This window comes from Coregonus lavaretus (assembly GCF_964263955.1).
Source record: "Coregonus lavaretus genome assembly, chromosome: 1".
NCBI lineage: Eukaryota > Metazoa > Chordata > Actinopteri > Salmoniformes > Salmonidae > Coregonus > Coregonus lavaretus.
The window spans coordinates 34,369,738-34,390,053 of record NC_139988.1 but is presented as its reverse complement, the minus strand read 5'-3'; the positions used below and the strand labels follow the sequence as shown (position 1 = coordinate 34,390,053).

General features: G+C 42.1%; 1 protein-coding gene across 2 annotated transcripts in view; it reads right to left on the bottom strand.

Moving 5' to 3' along the window:
- Window positions 1–20,316, bottom strand: part of LOC311132174 (spectrin beta chain, non-erythrocytic 1-like) — an 82,004-nt gene that overhangs the window by 47,735 nt on the left and 13,953 nt on the right. For both annotated transcript variants that reach the window (XM_084165393.1, XM_084165392.1), the window contains exons 2-3: window positions 13,037–13,188; window positions 2,902–3,075 (exon numbers count right to left, since the gene is read on the bottom strand). In XM_084165393.1, the coding sequence (XP_084021519.1) occupies window positions 2,902–3,075; window positions 13,037–13,188 (326 nt within the window). The remainder of the gene's footprint in view (window positions 1–2,901; window positions 3,076–13,036; window positions 13,189–20,316) is intronic.

The following is a 20,316-nucleotide window of genomic DNA, read 5'->3' as shown; positions in this document are numbered from 1 at the left end:
TGGATAGCAGAGTGTGAGAGAGCCTTCCAGAACATCATCAAACGCCTCACCAGCTCACCTGTGCTCGCATTCGCTGACCCTGAGAAGCCCTACGTCTTGCACAATTGACGCCAGTCTGAGTGGCCTGGGTGGAGTGCTGTACCAGGAGTAACCTGAGGGATGGAGACCAGTGGATTATGCAAGCCGGAGCTCCAGGACAGAGAATAACTATTCAGCTCACAAGCTTGAGGTGCTGCGGTTAAAGTGGGCCATGTCGGACAAGTTTCATGATTATCTGTATGGAGCAAAGCTCATGGTGCTGAAGAGGATGGAGACTGGGTTGAAATCCCCTCATCAGGGACCGAACGGGACCGTCGAGTGCTGAAGCCCGTAGCACGTAAAAATCGTATGTCCTCGGTTGCAACACTCACTACCGAGTTCCAAACTGCCTCTGGGAGCAACGTCTGCACAATAACTGTTCATCAGGAACTTAATGGGTTTCCATGTCCGAGCAGCCGCACACAAGCCTAAGATCACCATGCGCAATGCCAAGGGTCAGCTGGAGTTGTGTAAAGCTCGCCTCCATTGGACTCTGGAGCAGTGTAAACGCATTCTCTGGAGTGATGAATCACGCTTCACCATCTGGACGAATCTGGGTTTTCCGGATGCCAGGAGAACGCTACCTGCTCCAATGAATAGTGCAACTGTAAAGTTTGGTGGAGAAAGAATAATGATCTGGGGCTGTTTTTCATGGTTCAGGCTCCTTAGTTCCAGTGAAGGGAAATCTTAACGCTACAGCATACAATTACATTCTAGAAAATTCTGTGCTTCCAACTTTGTTGCAACAGTTTGGGGAAGGTCCTTTCCTGTTTCAGCATGACAATGACCCCATGCACAAAGCGAGGTCCATACAGAAATGGTTTGTCGAGATCGGTGTGGAAGAACTTGACTGGCCTGCACAGAGTCCTGACCTCAACCCCATCGGACACCTTTGGGATGAAGGATGAATTGGACCGCCGACTGCGAGCCAGGCCTAATCGCCCAACATCAGTGCCCGACCACACTAATGCTCGTAGCTGAATAGAAGAAAGTCACCGTAGCAATGTTCCAACATCTAGTGGAAAGCCTTTCCAGAAGAGTATATAGCAAAGGGGGGACCAACTCCATATTAATGCCCATGATTTTGGAATGAGATGTTCGACGTGCAGGTGTCCACATACATATGATGGACATTTAGTTGAGGATCCCCGATCACCATGAGGACAGCGAGGGATTTGTTGCTTGTACTTTCTCGGACTGAGAGGATCAACTGTCATCAACAGGCTGCTCTTTCTGCCTCTCGACCACTATGCTGAGAGACTGCGTTACAACGGTTGTGAGTAGCCACTGGTTGTGGTAAAAGAGATAGGAGTAAATAGTTTGATTGGTCCCGTTTTAATTGAAGAGGACTCACAAAAGGAAATGTGTCGAGCCGTTTCAGTGTGTTTCATTGGGACAACCACAGGTCCGTTGACTAGTGGTTTCCAATTGTACGCTGCACCTCGGTCACGTGTTAGTAAAGCGTGGAACGGATTCTTGGACACAGGACCATGAGTTTATCTGGGACTGAGCATTTTTTATTGTGTTGAAGGTGATCCCCATTTAAAGTATGAGCACTCAGAGTTGTTAAACCCTGGTCCCAGGTCTTTCCTAATTAGTGTGTATATATTTGTGATTGATTTAGTGATTCAAAGGGGTTGATAATAATTGTTAGTGTATATAACATGTTTTCAACTTGCGTTGTTTATTGAAACTGAATTGACATGTTTTCCTTTTACCACAACCAGTGGCTACTCACGACTGTTGTAAAGCAGTCTCTCAGCATAGTGGTCGAGAGGCAGAAAGAGCAGCCTGTTGATGACAGTTGATCCTCTCAGTCCGTGAAAGTACAAGCAACAAATCCCTCGCTTTCCTCACGGTGATCGGGGATCCTCAACTAAATGTTGGTTGTTTGTGATTATTCTTTAGCATAGTTCAAGGGATATCTAATTGGTGTGTATTTCAATACTGTGTGGGCATAATTATATTTCCTAGTGAGTAAACTATATATTCTTTAGGGGTACATTTAAGTAATAAGGCCCGAGGAGGTGTGGTATATGGCCAATATCCCACGGCTAAGGGCTGTGTCCATCCACGACGCAACGTGGAGTGCCTGGACACAGCCCTTAACCATGGTATATTGGCCATATACCACAAACCCCTAAGGTGCCTTATTGTTATTATAAACTGGTTACCAACGTAATTAGAGCAGTAAAGATAAATGTTTTGTCATACCCATGGTTTACGGTTTGATATACCACAGCTGTCAGCCAATCGGCATTCAAGGCTTGAACCACCCAGTTTATAATACCTACTAGGTGGAGGCACTGCACTATTTTATTTATGGATAGGCCCACCCAGTCCACACTCCTTTTCAGATGCTGCCTGCTTACAGACCACAGTTTATTATTGCCACACACCTTTTGGATACTAGGTCCAAACTGATATGAACTCAGGTCCCTCAGAAGAGAGGGCTACACAAATAAACAACTAAAGCCACCTACTCTCACACCCACCCACATTCCTTGCCATCTACTGTACATTTCACCCACATCTGTGGATTTAAGTAGACAAAAAAATTGTTTTAATCCACACAGTTTATAAAATGAAATCCCTTTACCAACGGTGCGCTCTCACATTATATTGTTTTTTTCAAATAACCATTCAAATCCTCAAATAAAAGCACTTGTTGAAAAAAGTATTTTATATAGCAGATATTCAAATACACATGTATTTGAACCCAGGTATGATCAGCACATGCATAATACTTTATTGAGAGAGAGAGGGAGAGAGAGAAAGCGTGCGTGCAAGAAAAGAGAGAGGAGTACTGGGTGGTCAGCTGACCTGGAAGCGGAGGATGATGGTCCAGATGAGGCCGAGGGTGAGACGGTGGTTTCCGTCGACGATGTCGTGGGAGCCCATGTTCTCTAGGTGGACCCTCTGCTCCTTGAGGAACTGCAGGGCCTTGTCCACGTTCTCCAGGCAGTGGATACGCATGCGCCCCTTAGTGGGCTTGGGCTGCAGAGGGGAAAGAAAGAGTGGTATAGATGGTATTAACACAGTCGAATTACATTAGTGTCACTCAAACTCTTCATGTAACTGACATTCTACTGCCAACAATCTAAACGGTTTGGTTTTGTGTATTGTGACTTGAGGCAGGACTCCCTGGGCTGATGACCTATTAGCAGACTTCTTTAATCCTTGAGGTAGGCAGATTTAGGATTTGCCTGTGTCTATTACACAACAAGAATAAAATAATGTACATTACATACGAGGACATATCTATGGGACATCAGTGAATGGTGTGGCTTTTGAGGAGACTAAATTACTTGGTGTTACCTTAGATTCCTTAGATTTTAAACTGTCATGGTGAAAACATATAGATTCAATGGTTGTAAAGATGGGGAGAAGTCTGTCCATAGTAAAGAGATGCTCTGCTTTTATGACACCACACTACGCAAAGCAAGTCCTGCAGGCTCTAGTTTGATCTTATCTTGATTATGATCAAAAGAAAGACCTAGTTAAGCTGCAGCTGGCCCAGAACAGAGCGGCACGTCTTACTCGTCATTGTAATCAGAGGGCTGATATTAACACTATGCATGCCAGTCTCTATTGGCTAAGAGTTGAGGAGACACTTCATGTTTTTATAAGAAACAATGTGTTGGAAAATCCTAATTGTTTGCATAGTCAATTTACACAGCACTGACACACACACTTACCCCACCAGCCATGCCACGAGGGGTCTTTTCACAGTCAGAACAAATTAAAGGAAACGTACAGTATTATACAAAGCCATGAGTGCCCATCTCATATAGCGCAAGTTTACAGCAAACCTGGTTTCAAAAAACAAATAAAGCAACACCTCAAGGCACAACGCCTCTCCTCCATGTGACCTACTTGTGGTGTGAATGTACTGACATGTACAGTGCATTCGGAAAGTATTCAGACACCTTGACTTTTTCCACATTTTGTTACTTTACAGCCTTATTTTAAAATGGATTAAATAGTTTTTCCCCTCCTCAATCTACATACAATACCCCATAATGACAAAGCAAACTGTTTTTTTGAAAGTTTTGCAAATGTATTAAAAACTGAAATATCACATTTACATTATTATTCAGTTACTTTACTCAGTACTTTGTTGAAACACCTTTGGCAGCGATTACAGCCTCGAATCTTCTTAGGTATGACGCTACAAGCTTGGCACACCTGTATTTGGGGAGTTTCTCCCATTCTTCTCTGCAGATCCGCTCAAGCTCTGTCAGGTTGGATGGGGAGCGTCGTTGCACACCTATTTTCAGGTCTCTCCAGAGATGTGCGATCAAGTTCAAGTCCGGGCTCTGGCTGGGGCACTCAAGGACATTCAGAGCCTTGTCCCGAAGCCACTTCTGCGTTGTTTTGGCTGTGTGCTTAGGGTCTCATAGCAAAGGGTCTGAATACTTATGTAAATAAGGTACAAAAATGTTTTCACTTTGTCATTATGGGGTATTGTGTGTAGATTGATGAGGATTTTTTTTAAAATCCATTTTTGAATAAGGCTGTAACGTAACAAAATCTGGAAAAAGGGGTCTGAATACTTTCCAAATGAACTGTATGTGTAACTGATAGATGTACACACACACGCACAATACATGTTAATGTTTTTAAATGTATGTAAATTGTAAAGTCTTTTGTCTGTAATGTATTTTTTGTTATGTGTCGGACCCCAGAAAGACTAGCCATCGTCGGCTAATGGGGATCCAAATAAATCAAATACCCCATAATGTAAAAGGTGGAATTATGTTTTTTTTAATTTTTACAAATTAATTACAAATGAAAAGCTGAAATGTTTTTGAGTCAATAAGTATTCATCCCCTTTGTTATGGCAAGCCTAAATAAGTCCAGGAGTAAAAATGGGCTTTTAAGTCACATAATAAGTTGCATGGACTCTGTGTGCAATAATAGTGTTTAACATAATTTTTTAATGACTATCTCATCTCTGTACCCCACACATACAATTATATTTAAGGTCCCTCAGTCAAGCAATGCATTTCAAACACAGATTCAACCACAAAGTCCAGGGAGGTTTTCCAATACCTCGCAAAGAAGGGCAAATATTGGTAGATTGGTTAAAAAAAACAGGAAAACCCCCAGACATTGAATATCCCTTTGAGCATGGTGAAGTTACTAATCACACTTTGGATGGTGTACACCCAGTCTCTACAAAGATCTTCCTAACTCAGTTGCCGGAGAGGAAGGAAACCGCTCAGGGACTTCACCATGAGGCCGATGGTGACTTTAAAACAGTTACAGAGTTTAATGGCTGTGATAGGAGAAAGCTGAGGATGGATCAACAACATTGTAGTTACTCCACGATACTAACCTAATTGACAGACTGAAAAGAAGGAAGACTGTACAGAATAAAAATATTCCAAAACATGCATCCTGTTTGCAACAAGGCACTACTATTAAAAAACAAAACATGTAGCGAGCTACTCATTTTATTATTTTTCAAATAGGCACATTTTTCTCTTCTTCTCTCCCATGCAACTCTTTCCCGGGTCCTTAGTGTACAAGAAAATATAGTGCACCATGTTTTCCATCAATATACTTGGTAAAATAATGGTTAATAAACAACTCTAAGGGGGGGGGGGGGGGGGGGTCCTATAAAATCTGTGATTTTCTACCCCAAAATTATGTTTAATATTTTCCCAAAATATGTTCAATCAATTAGTTTCCCTGGTTTGAGATTTTTTTGTTTGTTTTCTCTCTCAAAATTAAAATTGTTCATAGAGAAACAATGAAATTGGATGTTCTGAGTCCATGTCAATGCTTAAATCACATCAGAAGACAATTGTTTTTAGGTCTGGAAGAAAATGAAACATTTTATATTTAATGCAATTGCCCTTTAATTGCGCATCTGACCCTTTAATTGCGCATCTAGCAATTGAGGAATGTGCAGTCTAACGTGCCGGTCTAGCGATGGTTCTGTACTGCTGCTGCTCATTTCATGGCAAAGTAAGCAAATAACAAATTATAGATACAAATTATATACTTACTCATGATATAGGCTAATCTGCCAGGTAAGCTGGCAGATAAGGTTTTGGGGAAAGTATTTCTGTCAACCCACAAGATGGTTATCACATCAACTGGCTACACATGGAGTGATAGACAAACATGCACCACACAGACAAACAGACGGGCAATATTGCTGGAAATTAATTGGAAGATATTGTGTTAGGCTTGGCTTTTTAAGCCAATAGTGGCTAACCAGGGGTGGGATAATGTCAATGTGGCGTTGATTAGATAGTAGCTGAGAGCTTGCGGTGTCTGATACTTGTGAGATTTGTTTATGACAGTTTGCGGTGGAACATCTGAAAAATGCATGTACTTTCAGAATTGTTTGGCGAGCTACTCATAGGTGGGCTGTGAGCTACTGGTAGCTTGCGATCGACCTGTTGGAGACCCCTGCATTACTGAGTACCACTCTCCATATTTTCAAGCATAGCGGTGGCTGCATCATGTTATGGGTATGCTTGTAATCTTTAAGGATTGGGGAGTTTTTCAGGATAAGAAAGAAACGAAATGGAGCTAAGCACAGGCAAAATCCCAGAGAAAAAAACCTGGTTCAGTCTAATTTCCAGCAGACACTGGAAAATTAATTCACCTTTCAGCATGACAATAAACTAAAACACAAGGCCAAATCTACACCGGAGTTGCTTACCAAGAAGACAGTGAATGTTCCTGAGTGGCCAAGTTACAGTTTTGACTTACAGTAAATCTGCTTGGAAATCTATGGCAATCCTTGAAAATTGTTGTCTAGCGATGATCAACAACCTTGAAGGATTTTAAAAAGAATAATGGGCAAATATTGTACAATCCAGATGTGGAAAGCTCTTAGAGACTTACCCATAACAACTCACAGCTGTAAATCGCTGCCAAAGGTGATTCTAACATGACTCAGGGGTGTGAATACTTATATAAATTAGATATTTCTGTATTTCATTTTCAATAAATGTGCAACATTTTCTAAAAACATATTTTAACTTTGTCATGGGTTATGGGTTATTGTGTGTAGATGGGCGAGAAAAAAACAATATTTAATCAATTTCGAATTCAGGCTGTAACACAACAAAATGTGGAATTAGTCAAGCGGTATGAATACCGCTGGATAAGAGCGTCTGCTAAATGACCAAAAAATATAAATATAAAAAATATACTTTCTGAAGGCACTGTATGTCCAGATACAGGTCATCTAAAGCTTCCCCAGGGTTAGAGCCCATTCTAGTACCCAGGGCCTGACCTTGTTGGGACAGCTGGAGAATACCAGTGGGTATGTCCTCTGCCCAATGCAAGTAACACCAGACCAGAGATATACCCATCTGGCACATTAATGTAGTGTTCTGTGGAGTGAACTCTAACATGGCATTCCTACGCTTCATGAAACAGTTGAGAAATGGCGGCTGGCTTGAATTCAGTTGTCTGACTTGAGTTGAGATCATTTAGCAGGATGTTGGTCACTTTCCCACTGTTTCGCTCTCAAAGATCTCATTGATAATTTCTGCCTCTCCCTTTCCTTTCCTCCATCATAGCAAATCCACTGAAATGTTTCTGTTTTGTTGTAGTTTTTTTGCCTTACTTCCTCGAAACAGTCAAAAGAGAGCGGATGAAGGACTCATATTTTGATGTGTTTTGAAGGGACCACAGTAGACTGCATTCACTGGGAGTGAGTTGAAGCCGTGGTCAGATCTTTCTCACAGCGGAGCACTGTGAGCTCCCTTAATGGAAGGTCTTGGCACGTTCCACTGGAAGTCACAAGGCAAGGGGTGACGGGGGATTAAAGTGGTAGGGACTGTAATCGGGCTTAATTGAGTTTTGATTCCAGAGCTGTCTGGACGAGTCCATCAGAGAGCTGCCTTTCAAAAGCCACTGGTGGTGAAGGGAGGGGTGAAGAGGGGAGGGGTGCATGAGATAAATTGGGACATAGTTAATCAAACCCATCAGCGTTAATTTTGCTAAACCTCTTTTTTAGTGGCAATCCTGCCATGGTAATTGCTTCTCTCCCCTCCTTCAGCACAGCTTCTAAGATGGAAAAGTTTAGTATGAAGTTTGCTCTCTGACATCACATGCGTACTACTACTACTACTATATTTACATTTTAGTCATTTAGCAGACGCTCTTATCCAGACCGACTTACAGTTAGTGAGTGCATACATTTTTCATACTACTACTACTACTACTACTAGTCAGTAATTATGTTTTGGTTTGGTTTTGACGCCAGTCTGGGCATAAGGTCTCCTAACCTAGCTTGGCCTCTAGCATTAAACTGTAAGCACTCGGCCTGTCTTTGTGTAACCACATGCTTTACTGCACGTGCTTGGTGCATTGACTCTATAATTGGGTCTGCGTTAGTATGTTTGTGGTACATGCAGGTTTTAAATGTGTATTTCGGTGTTTGTCAGATGCCTGGGTGGATCGCTCAGTGTACATTTGTGAGTGTGTCTGGTAGTGTATGTTTCCATGAGGTTTCCATGAGAGACAACAGGATCCCTGTAACCCAATCTGTGACCCAGTCTGAAACTCTAGCAGAGCGTAAACCAATAGGACACACTACTACCATACACTTCACCCTTACATCTTTCTCTGCTCTGTCCTCAACTCAACTGAACTGCTCATAACCTCTCCATAGTATACAGATAAAGACCATGACTTTACCGGGGCTGCTTTAAATACATTCTTTCCCAGAGGTGGAGAGAGTAGTTAAGGTGTGTCTGGTTTTGTGTTGACTCTGCGAGATATGACAAGGGAGTTCTCTGTATATAGCGTGTAACATAGCTACATACATCAGAGTGGGTGAGAGTTGAGTAAGATAGATGGGTTGGTTGTTTAGCAACTAAACCGACGCATGGGCAACTATAGGGCAAAACAGACAGGGTTGGCTTAGACTGTTGACAACGTGTAAACTATATTTAGTCTTCAAATGTTTATTGAGAACAAATACATTTGCGCAGTTGTTGGTTAGCTAGCTAGAGAATTTTTTGCCATATTAGCATAGACATGACATCAGTTAAAACACCTCAAAACAAGACATGGTATCAACAACAAGATAAAAACGAGCTGAAAACAGCTACATACGATTCCCCACAAGGCAGCTTCTTGTCATTGTAGCTAGCTATCTGACCGTTCAGAATCATAACAATGCACACCTTCCGGCCACATTGATGCGCACGCATCATTTTCATGAAGTTGTCACCCAACCCGTCTATATTGCTGCACCACAAACATAGCACAGATTAGCCCAGACGTTCCTATGCTGTCCCTTGGACAACATAGTAACGTTAATTTGTATTGACGAAAACCTATACGTCCCCTGTCTGTCGTGAATGTTTAATAAAATTCCATTTGAAAATACTCTACCTGTTTGTTGTCCGCTGATTTTGTCCTTTTGTGGGTAGAAAGTACTTCAAAACACGGGTCTCTGTGTTTGGCTATCAAGATTTGTTTGCTCATCACCTGAAGCACGCGCACAAGACAGAAGTACATGCAGGCAATGCATGCATAGCCGAAGTCTTGCAGGTGTTTACATGGTTTCGCGCATGTGCCAGGTGATAGGTATCTCAACAGCAGTACGAGCCCAAGAATGTACTAAAGGAGCCTACTCCTTTAGTCCAAGGACCTTACATGTTATGTTCAGAGAAGCGAATTGGCTCTGGAAGCCAAAACAGCTACAGTGCTGCTTGAACGTATTTGAACCCCTTGTGCAATTACAGATTCTTTCAGTTTTTACCATGAAATCTTCATTTAATCAGAACCAGTCTTTTTGATCTGACATAACATGTTAATATTTACCAATACCATATGTTGGTGTAGAGGAAATCATGCGTGTAGTAGAAAAACAAAATTAAAAAGGAATTAGTGCAGGTGCAAAAAAAAGTGAACCCCAAGCATTGGTTAAATCAAGTAGGTAAGTAGAATCAGGTGGGTAAATAATTAGCTACCAAATGAACCAATCAAAGGAGAGATCGTTAAGAAATAGTTTGGGCGGGACTCTGATAAATAGAGATAAGAAACCTGTTCAGTTTGGTGTTACCCATCCAGGTGAATGCAAAGCACACCATGCTGAGAGGAATGGAGATCTCAGAGGACATCAGGACGAGGGTAGTGAGAGCACATCAGTCTGGGGAAGGCTATAAAATAATCTCAAAAAGATTTGAGCTCCATCAGTCCACTGTGAGGCAAATCATTTACAAATGGAGAGCATTTAACATGACAGCAACTCGGCCTAGAAGTCAACGCCCTTCCAAAATATCCCCAAGAGCCACAAGAACAATAATAAATCAGGTAAAAGCCAACCCAAACATAACATCTAGAGATTTCACAATCAACACCGCTATGTTTGATGAAAACCCAACACTGCCTACCACCAAAATAACCTTATCCCAACAGTCAAGTATGGTGGTGGGAATGTCAAGATGTGTGGCTGCTTTTCCTCCTCTGGACCTGGACGACTCCACATCATTAAGGGAACCATGAATTCTGTGGTATACCAGGAGATTCTTGAACAGAACGTCAGGCCATCAGTCAAGGAACTAAAGCTGGGCCGAAAATGGGTCTTCCAACAAGACAACGGCCCAAAGCATTCAAGCAAATCTACCAAAGAATGGCTCAGGAGAAAGAAGATTTGTGTTTTGGATTGGCCAAGTCAATGTCCTGACCTAAATCCAATCAAGATGCTGTGGCAGGACCTGAAGCGGGCAGTTCATGCCAGACACCCCTCAAACCTCACACAATTGGCTGAGTTCTGTAAGGAGGAGTGGGCAAAAATCCCTCAAAACAGATAGAGACTGATTAATGGCTATAGGAGACGTTTAGTCCAAGTTATCGCTGCTAATGGAGGTGCCACAAGCTATTGACTGAAGGGGTTCAAATATTTTTGCACCCATCAAATAAATAAACCACTTTGGATAAATAAACAATGAAAATATAATTTTGTTTCTGTCATTTACGTGGAATGTCGTTATTACAAATTGGGGTTTAGATAATGATTGTATATGTTATTTTAATATTTTATGGCAAACTAACGACCAGCCCTGTAGGGTTCACATACTTTCAAGCAGTACTGTAAATACAGATAAATGTGAATCGATTCTCAAATGCCGTACGGTTCTAGAAACATAAAGCTCTCTACTTTGTAAATGTACTTTCATATCACATCAAAATAATTTCACAAATGCTAAATATACAATTACTGTATCTGTTTTAACCAGTTTTAACACAGTTGCAGCCGACAGTATCTTTCAGTTACAACACTGTGGCGTTCTTCTTCCGTTACACACAGTTAGTCGGAGAAGCAGATGGCTTATAAGTACAGGTACTCGCCTCCGTCTTCAGTAAACAAGCGCTGTAACATAGAAATATGGCCATGTGGGAACCCTAACCCTATAAAAATTTTTTTTGCTGAAAGTTAAGTTCCATATGTTTCCATATGGAAACATATTTGCATTTAGACAGAGCTTCGGGGCACAGTCGGAGCGCCGTCCTCAGCCGGCATACAGGTTTGTGAATAGACGGTAAATATACCGTCAATGAATGGGCTACGGCAGTACCAGCGTTTGGAAAATATGGTTTAATAATAATTTCCTGTGGATATTTATTCTCAAATTACTACCCACAAAAGGACAAACCGAACAGACAACTGGTAGAGTAAGTTGAAATTAAATTGTATTGAACATTCTGGTTTGTGAGAGGAAGATTTACAGTCCAAGATCAACTAGTAATTATCCTACATTTTGTAGAAGCTTGGTGGTAGTTGAACTAAATTCAAATCTTGTAGTGTTTTCAGTAGTTAATTACTTTTGTTGTTGACATGTAGCGGTATAGCTAACTACTGGAACTACACACTACTTTTTTTGCTAATATAAAATATGTGTGAAGAGGCAAGAATTTCATTTTTAATTTTTTTCTCAGTATCAGACCTTCCTAATTCTCACTAGAATTTTTGTGTGTGTGTGTTTAATAGGCTAAATTACACATTCTGTTAACATCTGACTCCAAAGTGATCTGTTCTTGCAATTTGTAGTCTATGACATATCAGATTTAGATATATTATAATTATATTATAATTTTTCACTAAGTAGTTTGGATGTAGTAAACTACTTTTTCAAAGTAGCTTTAGTTAAGTAAACTATATTTTTCTTAAGGGTAGCTTTAGTGTAGCTTAACTTATTTCATTGTGAAGTAATTGGTAGTTTAGTAAACTATGATTTCAGAGTAGCTTCTCCAACACTGCTGATTTATCAGGCAAAGCACAGTTAAGATTGTAGTAAGAGAAACAACTATGACTACAAATACTCTTTCAAGTTGAAAAATACAGGTAACTGCTAAAATAATGGAAACACTTGAGTAAATGAGGGATACAACGTATATTGATAGGATGACAATGCTCCCATCCACAGGGCACGAGTGTTCACTGAATGGTTTGATGAGCATGAAAACGATGTAAACCATATCCCATGGCCGTCTCAGTCACCAGATCTCAACCCAATTGAACACTTATGGGAGATTCTGGAGCGGCGCCTGAGACAGAGTTTTCCACCACCATCAATAAAATATTATGGAATTTCTCGTGGAAGAATGGTGTCGCATCCCTCCAGTTGAGTTCCAGACACTTGTAGAATCTATGCCAAGGTGCATCGAAGCTGTTCTGGCTCGTGGTGGTCCAACACCCTATTAAGACACTTTATGTTGGTGTTTCCTTTATTTTGGCAGTTGCCTGTATGTGTGCCCTGGAAAAATCAGTGAATGCATGGGCCTAATGTATACATAATTGCATATACTGTAGGTTTAGAATCCGGGGGAACAGCATTTCCAAAGTGAAATAATTTTAACATATGGAAATTTGTTTAAGGTGAATTATTACTCTATATGTGACCTGGAAATCCGAATGAAACATATACAGCACATGTGCCACATAAACCAGTCCGACTGTCTGTCTACGTACCAGTCTCTCCCCAGAGAGGACCTCCAGTAGTTTGATGAGCATGCGTCCATCCCTCAGGTCCATATAGAGGTCGGTGATCCTGCAGGACACTCTGGCCAGGTGGGAGTTGACCCACTTGGTGAAGGTCTTCTTCTGCACCGCCTCGCGCTCATCTACAGGGAGGAGCAGAGAGAGAGAGAGAGATCAGGGGGTTAGTTTCACTTCTGCATTCTATAATGGTAACATATTAACCAGGTTATCATCTGGGGGTAGAAGATGTGTAACGTATTTTACAGTTCAACTGACATGTGCTCTTCTTTAGAGACTCTGACACACAACACACACACACACACTCACCCACCAACCCACCCACTTGATCTCTATGATTAAGTTCTGGGCGCTCAGAAGAACAGCGACACAATGTAGGCTACAACGCTAACACTCCAGCTGTGCAGCTAACAGAGTAGAACATGAGGGTTTGCAGGCCTCATCAGAAATAGCACATTCCACTCATCCTTCCTGTTTATGCCAGGTGTCCCGCACTTTCCTGGGCGGAGGGTTGTTGGCCTTTGTTACTGTTCATCTTCTGTTGAAAACATACACCAAGGCCATCATTGTTCTTGGAAGAACTGTGTAGGGTGTAGCTTCCTCTGTCTAAGAAGTACAATGTAGCTACTGTAGCTAGCTAGCTAGCTAGCTGACTTCTCTTTCACAGCAACAGAGTACTGTAAATATCAACATTTCACAGGCCATGTGGGTTGTTAGTAAACATACTTGAATGCCAAATATGTTTATTAAAATTTTTGTCTGAAACAGTCTTATTTGTATACGCCATCTTTAAATAGCCAGTCTTGTTTGCACAAGCTAAATGTTGTTAGCATAGCTGGAGCTATTCTCACAGAATGACTATATTCCTAACATAATGGTCTTGCTGCCAGATAGAGTCTTCTGCACATACTGTAGGCCAAATGATATTTGCGCTGGTCTCCCATTTACTGTACATGCTATTCATGTGAGCTAGCTGCTGCTAGTGTTGTTAGCTGGTCATGTTCTCACAGGTTTGTTCTAATGCAGTTTTCCCATGCACCCTTACAAAAAAAGATTGCAGTTTTGAAACTGCAGTAAAAGTGCAGTAATTGCAGTAAACTGTTGTATTTTGGACGCAGTAATTGAAGAATAACTGCAGTGTATTGCAGTTGAACTGCACTCTTACTGCAGTAAAAAAAAACGTATTTTGGACGCAGTATTTGCAGCATACTGCAGTTATACTGCACTCTGACTGCAATCTTTTTTTCGTAAGGGCAGGACGGGTGGTCTGGCCCAGGCTTCTCACCCTACTTCAGAGCCCATAATCATCAGTCACAACGTAGTGCAGGAGCCAGGTCCAAGTGAACCAGCTGTACCGGTCAGCCCATATCTGCTGCATTAGCCATAAACGTCATCATGACACACACGTAGTCTTGTTTTACTAACCTTGTGGGGACACACAATTTGATTCCCATTCAAAATCCTATTTTCCCTGACCACTAACCCAAACCCTTACCTTAACCCTAAACTTGAAACTCTCACACTAACCCTAAACCACCTAGAAATAGCCTTTTTCCTTGTCGGGGCCGGCAAAATGTCCCCAGTTTGTCCCAAAAAATGTTTTGTTTACTATTCTTGTGGGATCTTCTGGTATAGTTAAACATGTCCAGACACACACACACACACACACACACACACACACACACACACAGAAAGACTAAGTGTGCCAACTAACGTCTCCGCTTCACAAGGTATTCCTCATATGAACTCAAAGCCTGTTGCCATGGAAATCTGGATTTGAGAGGAAGTTTCACAACCTCCCTCCATCAGTGTGGGTCTCTCTCTGTCTCGCTGACTGTGAGAGATGACACCCGTTAACAATGTGCACCGATGCACTTTCCCTTCCAGCTCCAGCCCAGCCGTTAGCTCAGAGGACATTGTGTCATCGCAGCGTGACCAGACTGCTAATAAAGCAGCAGCATGACTGTGTGATATCATGTAGGTACCAAACAGCACACGCTCTATCTAGGCTACTTCTTCACAGGACTGTCTAATGGCCTGACAGCCTGGTCCCAGAGATAGTAGATAGTGCCCCAGGCTCTCTGTGGCCTTCATGAGTCCCAGTGCCCAGCGAGCAGGGCAGAGGCAGATGGAGGCGGGGAGACAGAAGGAGCTGTGTGCCCCACTGTGGGGGCCCAGTCAGAGCAGCACAGAGACAATGAAGCCAGTGTTCTCTGCCCTCCATCATGCCACGCAAAGCAGCATCTGACTGCATCAGGCCTTATCACTGACTTGACTAACTAACATTCAGCTCCTTCACTGTGACACTGTGCTGCATGGTTAGATCATGCTTGTGTGGCCTCAGGGGGGTTAGGTTAGTCAGGAAAAAGGCTTTGGAAATCAGGATGGGGCTGGATATGCTTAGCAGCACATAAGATTACAAATAAAATAAAAAGGAACAGAATCAAAAGGTAGCTTCAATAACAAAACAATAAAGTAAAATAGTTAACTCACAATATACCTTTTGCTGTGTGACACATGACCCTGTGTGCTGTTCAAGGTTGCAATTACTTATTGACACAATCAGCTGCAGTTCAAAAGGGCATCAAATGTCTAAAATAAGTGTATGTTCTAAAGCTGAGATAGAGACGGATGGAGGATATGGGAGGAGCTGGACATGTCCTGAGTGTCTGTAAACAGGGTTTCCTGCAAGAGAGAGCATCTGGCCCTCACAGCAGAGCCCAGGAAGGGGAAACCCTCGGTCAACAGATATACACACACACGCTCGCGTACACACGCACATGCACACGCACTCGCACACCCACATGCACATACAGTTGAAGTCGGAAGTTTACATACACCTTAGCCAAATACATTTAAACTCAGTTTTTCACAATTACTGACATTTAATCCTAGTAAGAATTCCCTGTCTTAGGTCAGTTAGGATCACCACTTTGTTTTAAGAATGTGAAATGTCAGAATAATAGTAGAGAGAATGATTTATTTCTGCTTTTATTTTCTTCATCACATTCCCAGTGGGTCAGAAGTTTATATACACTCAATTAGTATTTGGTAGCATTGCCTTTACATTGTTTAACTTGCATATATTGAAAGCAGGTGCTTCCACACAGGTGTGGTTCCTGAGTTAATTAAGCTATGAACATCCTATCATGCTTAGGGTCATGTACAAAAATGCTGGGCAGGCCATTATTTTGGCCATTATTTTGGCTACCATGGCTATGCCCCCATAGGATGACAATGCTCCCATCCACAGGGCACGAGTGTTCACTGAATGGTTTGATGAGCATGAAAACGATGTAAACCATATGCCATGGCCGTCTCAGTCACCAATTCTCAACCCAACTTAGGTCAAACGTTTCGGGTAGCCTTCCACAAGCTTCCCACAATAAGTTGGGTGAATTTTGGCCCATTCCTCCTGACAGAGCTGGTGTAACTGAGTCAGGTTTGTAGGCCTCCTTGCTTGCACACGCTTTTTCAGTTCTGCCCACAAATTTTCTATAGGATTGAGGTCAGGGCTTTGTGATGGCCACTCCAATACCTTGACTTTGTTGTCCTTAAGCCAATTTGCCACAACTTTGGAAGTATGCTTGGGGTCATTGTCCATTTGGAAGACCCATTTGCAACCAAGCTTTAACTTCCTGACTGATGTCTTGAGATGTTGCTTCAATATATCCACATAATTTTCCTTCCTCATGATGCCATCTATTTTGTGAAGTGCACCAGTCCCTCCTGCAGCAAAGCACCCCCACAGCATGATGCTGCCAACCCCGTGCTTCACGGTTGGGATGGTGTTCTTTGGCTTGCAAGCCATCCCCCTTTTTCCTCCAAACATAACGATGGTCATTATGGCCAAACAGTTCTATTTTTGTTTAATCAGACCAGAGGACATTTCCCCAAAAGGTACGATCTTTGTCCCCATGTGCAGTTGCAAACCATAGTCTGGCTTTTTTATGGCGGTTTTGGAGCAGTGGCTTCTTCCTTGCTGAGCGGCCTTTCAGGTTATGTCGATATAGGACTCGTTTTACTGTGGTTATAGATACTTTTGTACCTGTTTCCTCCAGCATCTTCACAAGGTCCTTTGCTGTTGTTCTGGGATTGATTTGCACTTTTCGCACCAAAGTACGTTCATCTCTAGGACAGAACGTGCTTCTCTTTCCTGAGCGGTATGACGGCTGCGTGGTCCCATGGTGTTTATACTTGCGTACTATTGTTTGTACAGATGAACGTGGTACCTTCAGGCGTTTGGAAATTGCTCCCAAGGATGAACCAGACTCGTGGAGGTCTACCATTTTTTTGGCTGATTTCTTTTGATTTTCCCATGATGTCAAGCAAAGAGGCACTGAGTTTGAAGGTAGGCCTTGAAATACATCCACAGGTACACCTCCGATTGACTCAAATGATGTCAATTAGCCTAAAGCCATGACATCATTTTCTGGGATTTTCCAAGCTGTTTAAAGGCAGTCAGCTTAGTGTATGTAAACTTCTGACCCACTGGAATTGTGATACAGTGAATTATAAGTGAAATAATCTGTCTGTAAACAATGGTTGGAAAAATGACTTGTGTCATGCACAAAGTAGATGTCCTAACCAACTTGCCAAAACTATAGTTTGTTAACAAGAAATTTGTGGAGTGGTTGAAAAACGAGTTTTAATGACTCCAACCTAAGTGTATGTAAACTTCCGACTTCAACTGTATGTGCACACACACTCTCAAGCACACACATGCTCATGCATACACACACATGCTCAGGTGCAAACAGACAAACACAGGCACAGATACACACGCTCAAGCGTGCGCACACAACACACATACAAGAACTCCTTATCTCAACCTGCAGCTCTCTGGCTCTGCAGAGTACAAACAGTAACCCTCTCGGACCACAATCATGACAAACAGTCACAGACCACAATCACAGACCACTGACCAAGACCCACAAATCAAAGTCTACCAAATGATCAGACCACAATCTGTGGACAACCGCTAGGCTATGCATGGTGTCCTGATCACTGAACTGTGTGCAATCAATGTCAACTCCTTACATCAAATCTACTCAAAAAGACCTAAAGGTTAAATGCTAAGTATCCTATTAATCTGCCAAGACCAGAGTTGTTTTACTCTGTGTGACTGTTGAAATGCAATGTTAAGTTAAAATGTCAAAAGCAGTAATACAGTAGTAATGTACACTGTATAAAAGTGTTAAGAATATTATGTAATAGTTTGACATTGCATTGTATTGCTATCATCAGGCCTGGAATTGTGTGACTTGGCCTCTCAGGTAATAGAGCCAAGGAAAAGAAGCACTATGAAAGAGAGAGAAAGTTTGACGGTGAGATAAAATACAAAATGACAGAGATGGATATTGTCACATCCTCTCTCTGGCTCCTCAGTATATGCTTCTGGAATTAGTGTGAGGCAGCCAGTGCAGTCACACAGACACCGAATGTAAAGGAGACATGCTAGTTTTCACAGGCGTCTGCAGGGCCTCAGGCGAGTGAATGTTGAGCATTTCTGTGAAACAGCTCCAAAATGGACTCTGAGGTTATTAACTAAAGAGTTGTGAGTTAGACAAGGAAAAGGACGTTTAAGTCCAAGGTCCCCAATTCCAAACACGTGTCAAATAAAGAGAGACAAGGCAGACAGAACAGGACCATTTGATGACATGTCCTTCTGAGACACTGGATGAGTTTGGATATGTTTGGGAGGGGTGATGTCTTGGATGGTGATGGCTCGAAAAACCAGTCATCTGAGCTAATGGCAGAGCCATAGATTTAATCCCAGTGACATTTAGCAGACTGCACCCAGTCATACGAGGACTTACTTCCTGCTCTCAGAGCTCAGTGGAGCAAAACTAAGGTGATTTCAGAGGAGGGAGGATGTTACACAGCCAAGATGAGCTGATACATTAGTGAAGAAGAGGAGTCTGAATGGATTCAAAGTAAAGTCAGTGAGCTAAGAAGAGATAAAGAAACTGCAGTGGGAGAAAATATAAACGTTTTTTAGAAGCTAAAGATAAAAAGCTGTAAGTGACAAACTAAGAGCACAGACCAGGCCTCTGGGAATGAGATGGAACAATTCTATTTTAGCCTAATGTAATTGCTGGCCTACCCTATAAAATGTTATTAAATCATAAAAGACTAAAGAGTGAGGCGGGTGGAAAGGACGGGACAGGCAGAGCAGTGACTGAATGCTAGCAGGATAGTCCATATCTCCAATCATCTTTGTTGATAGCGATGTTGTGTTTCCATAAGTGGATGAATTGGTCTAATTTATGGTAAAGCCTCAACCCTTAGCTACCTATTCCAATTCAAATGAGCTCGAAAAAAAGTTAATTATGACAAAATGTTTATTGTTTTGTGTGACTACAGCACCAGCTATAAAACGCAAAAATAGAGACATGTTCTAATTGAGTGAGGCGTCAAAGCGGACAACCCGCCCGCCCGGCTTCGATTGGGTCATTATAATTCAAAACAATGCTTTCTAAAATAAATCACGCATGCCTCACACACTTTGTGTATAAGCCTGTTTGTAGAGGCAGTAATAGAAAAGGCTAGCCCACTCTGCTGATTGGCTACAAAGACTTTCATTCTGCTAGGTAGTCAAAACCCCCAGGTCTCAATGTCAGGAGAGGCGTCTTAAATTACTCAGTGGCTTATCAATAATGCTGAACCAACAGTGGGGCTATTTCCAGAGTGGGTGTAACACACAGTGTGTGTGTGTGTGTGTGTGTGTGTGTAGGGGGAGCCCCATTTAAAGCAGCATCTGACAGAGTAGCAGCACATTGATATGCGGGTCCTCTTTGGGTCAATAATAAAGCTCACAGACACAGTCATGCATATTAGAGGTCGACCTTGACTACAGCGTGGGGAACAAAGGTTGCCTCTGGCCATACTGGCTGGGCTGGGGTGGGGTGGGGTGTGGCCACATGGCTGAGACTTGGCCAGGATATCTAGCTAGTAGCTACCCCCTCCCCTCTCTGACTGTTCTGCCCACACAGTACCTCTATAGAGTACTGTCCATTCTACATGTGACATCATGCACAGTTGAAGTCAGAAGTTTACATGCACCTTAGACAAATACATTTAAACTCAGTTTTTCACAATTACTGACATTTAATCCTAGTAAAAATGCCCTGTCTTAGGTCAGTTAGGATCACCACTTTATTTTAAGAATGTGACATTTCAGAATAATAGTAGAGAGAATGATTTCTTTCAGCTTTTATTTCTTTCATCACATTCCCAGTGGGTCAGAAGTT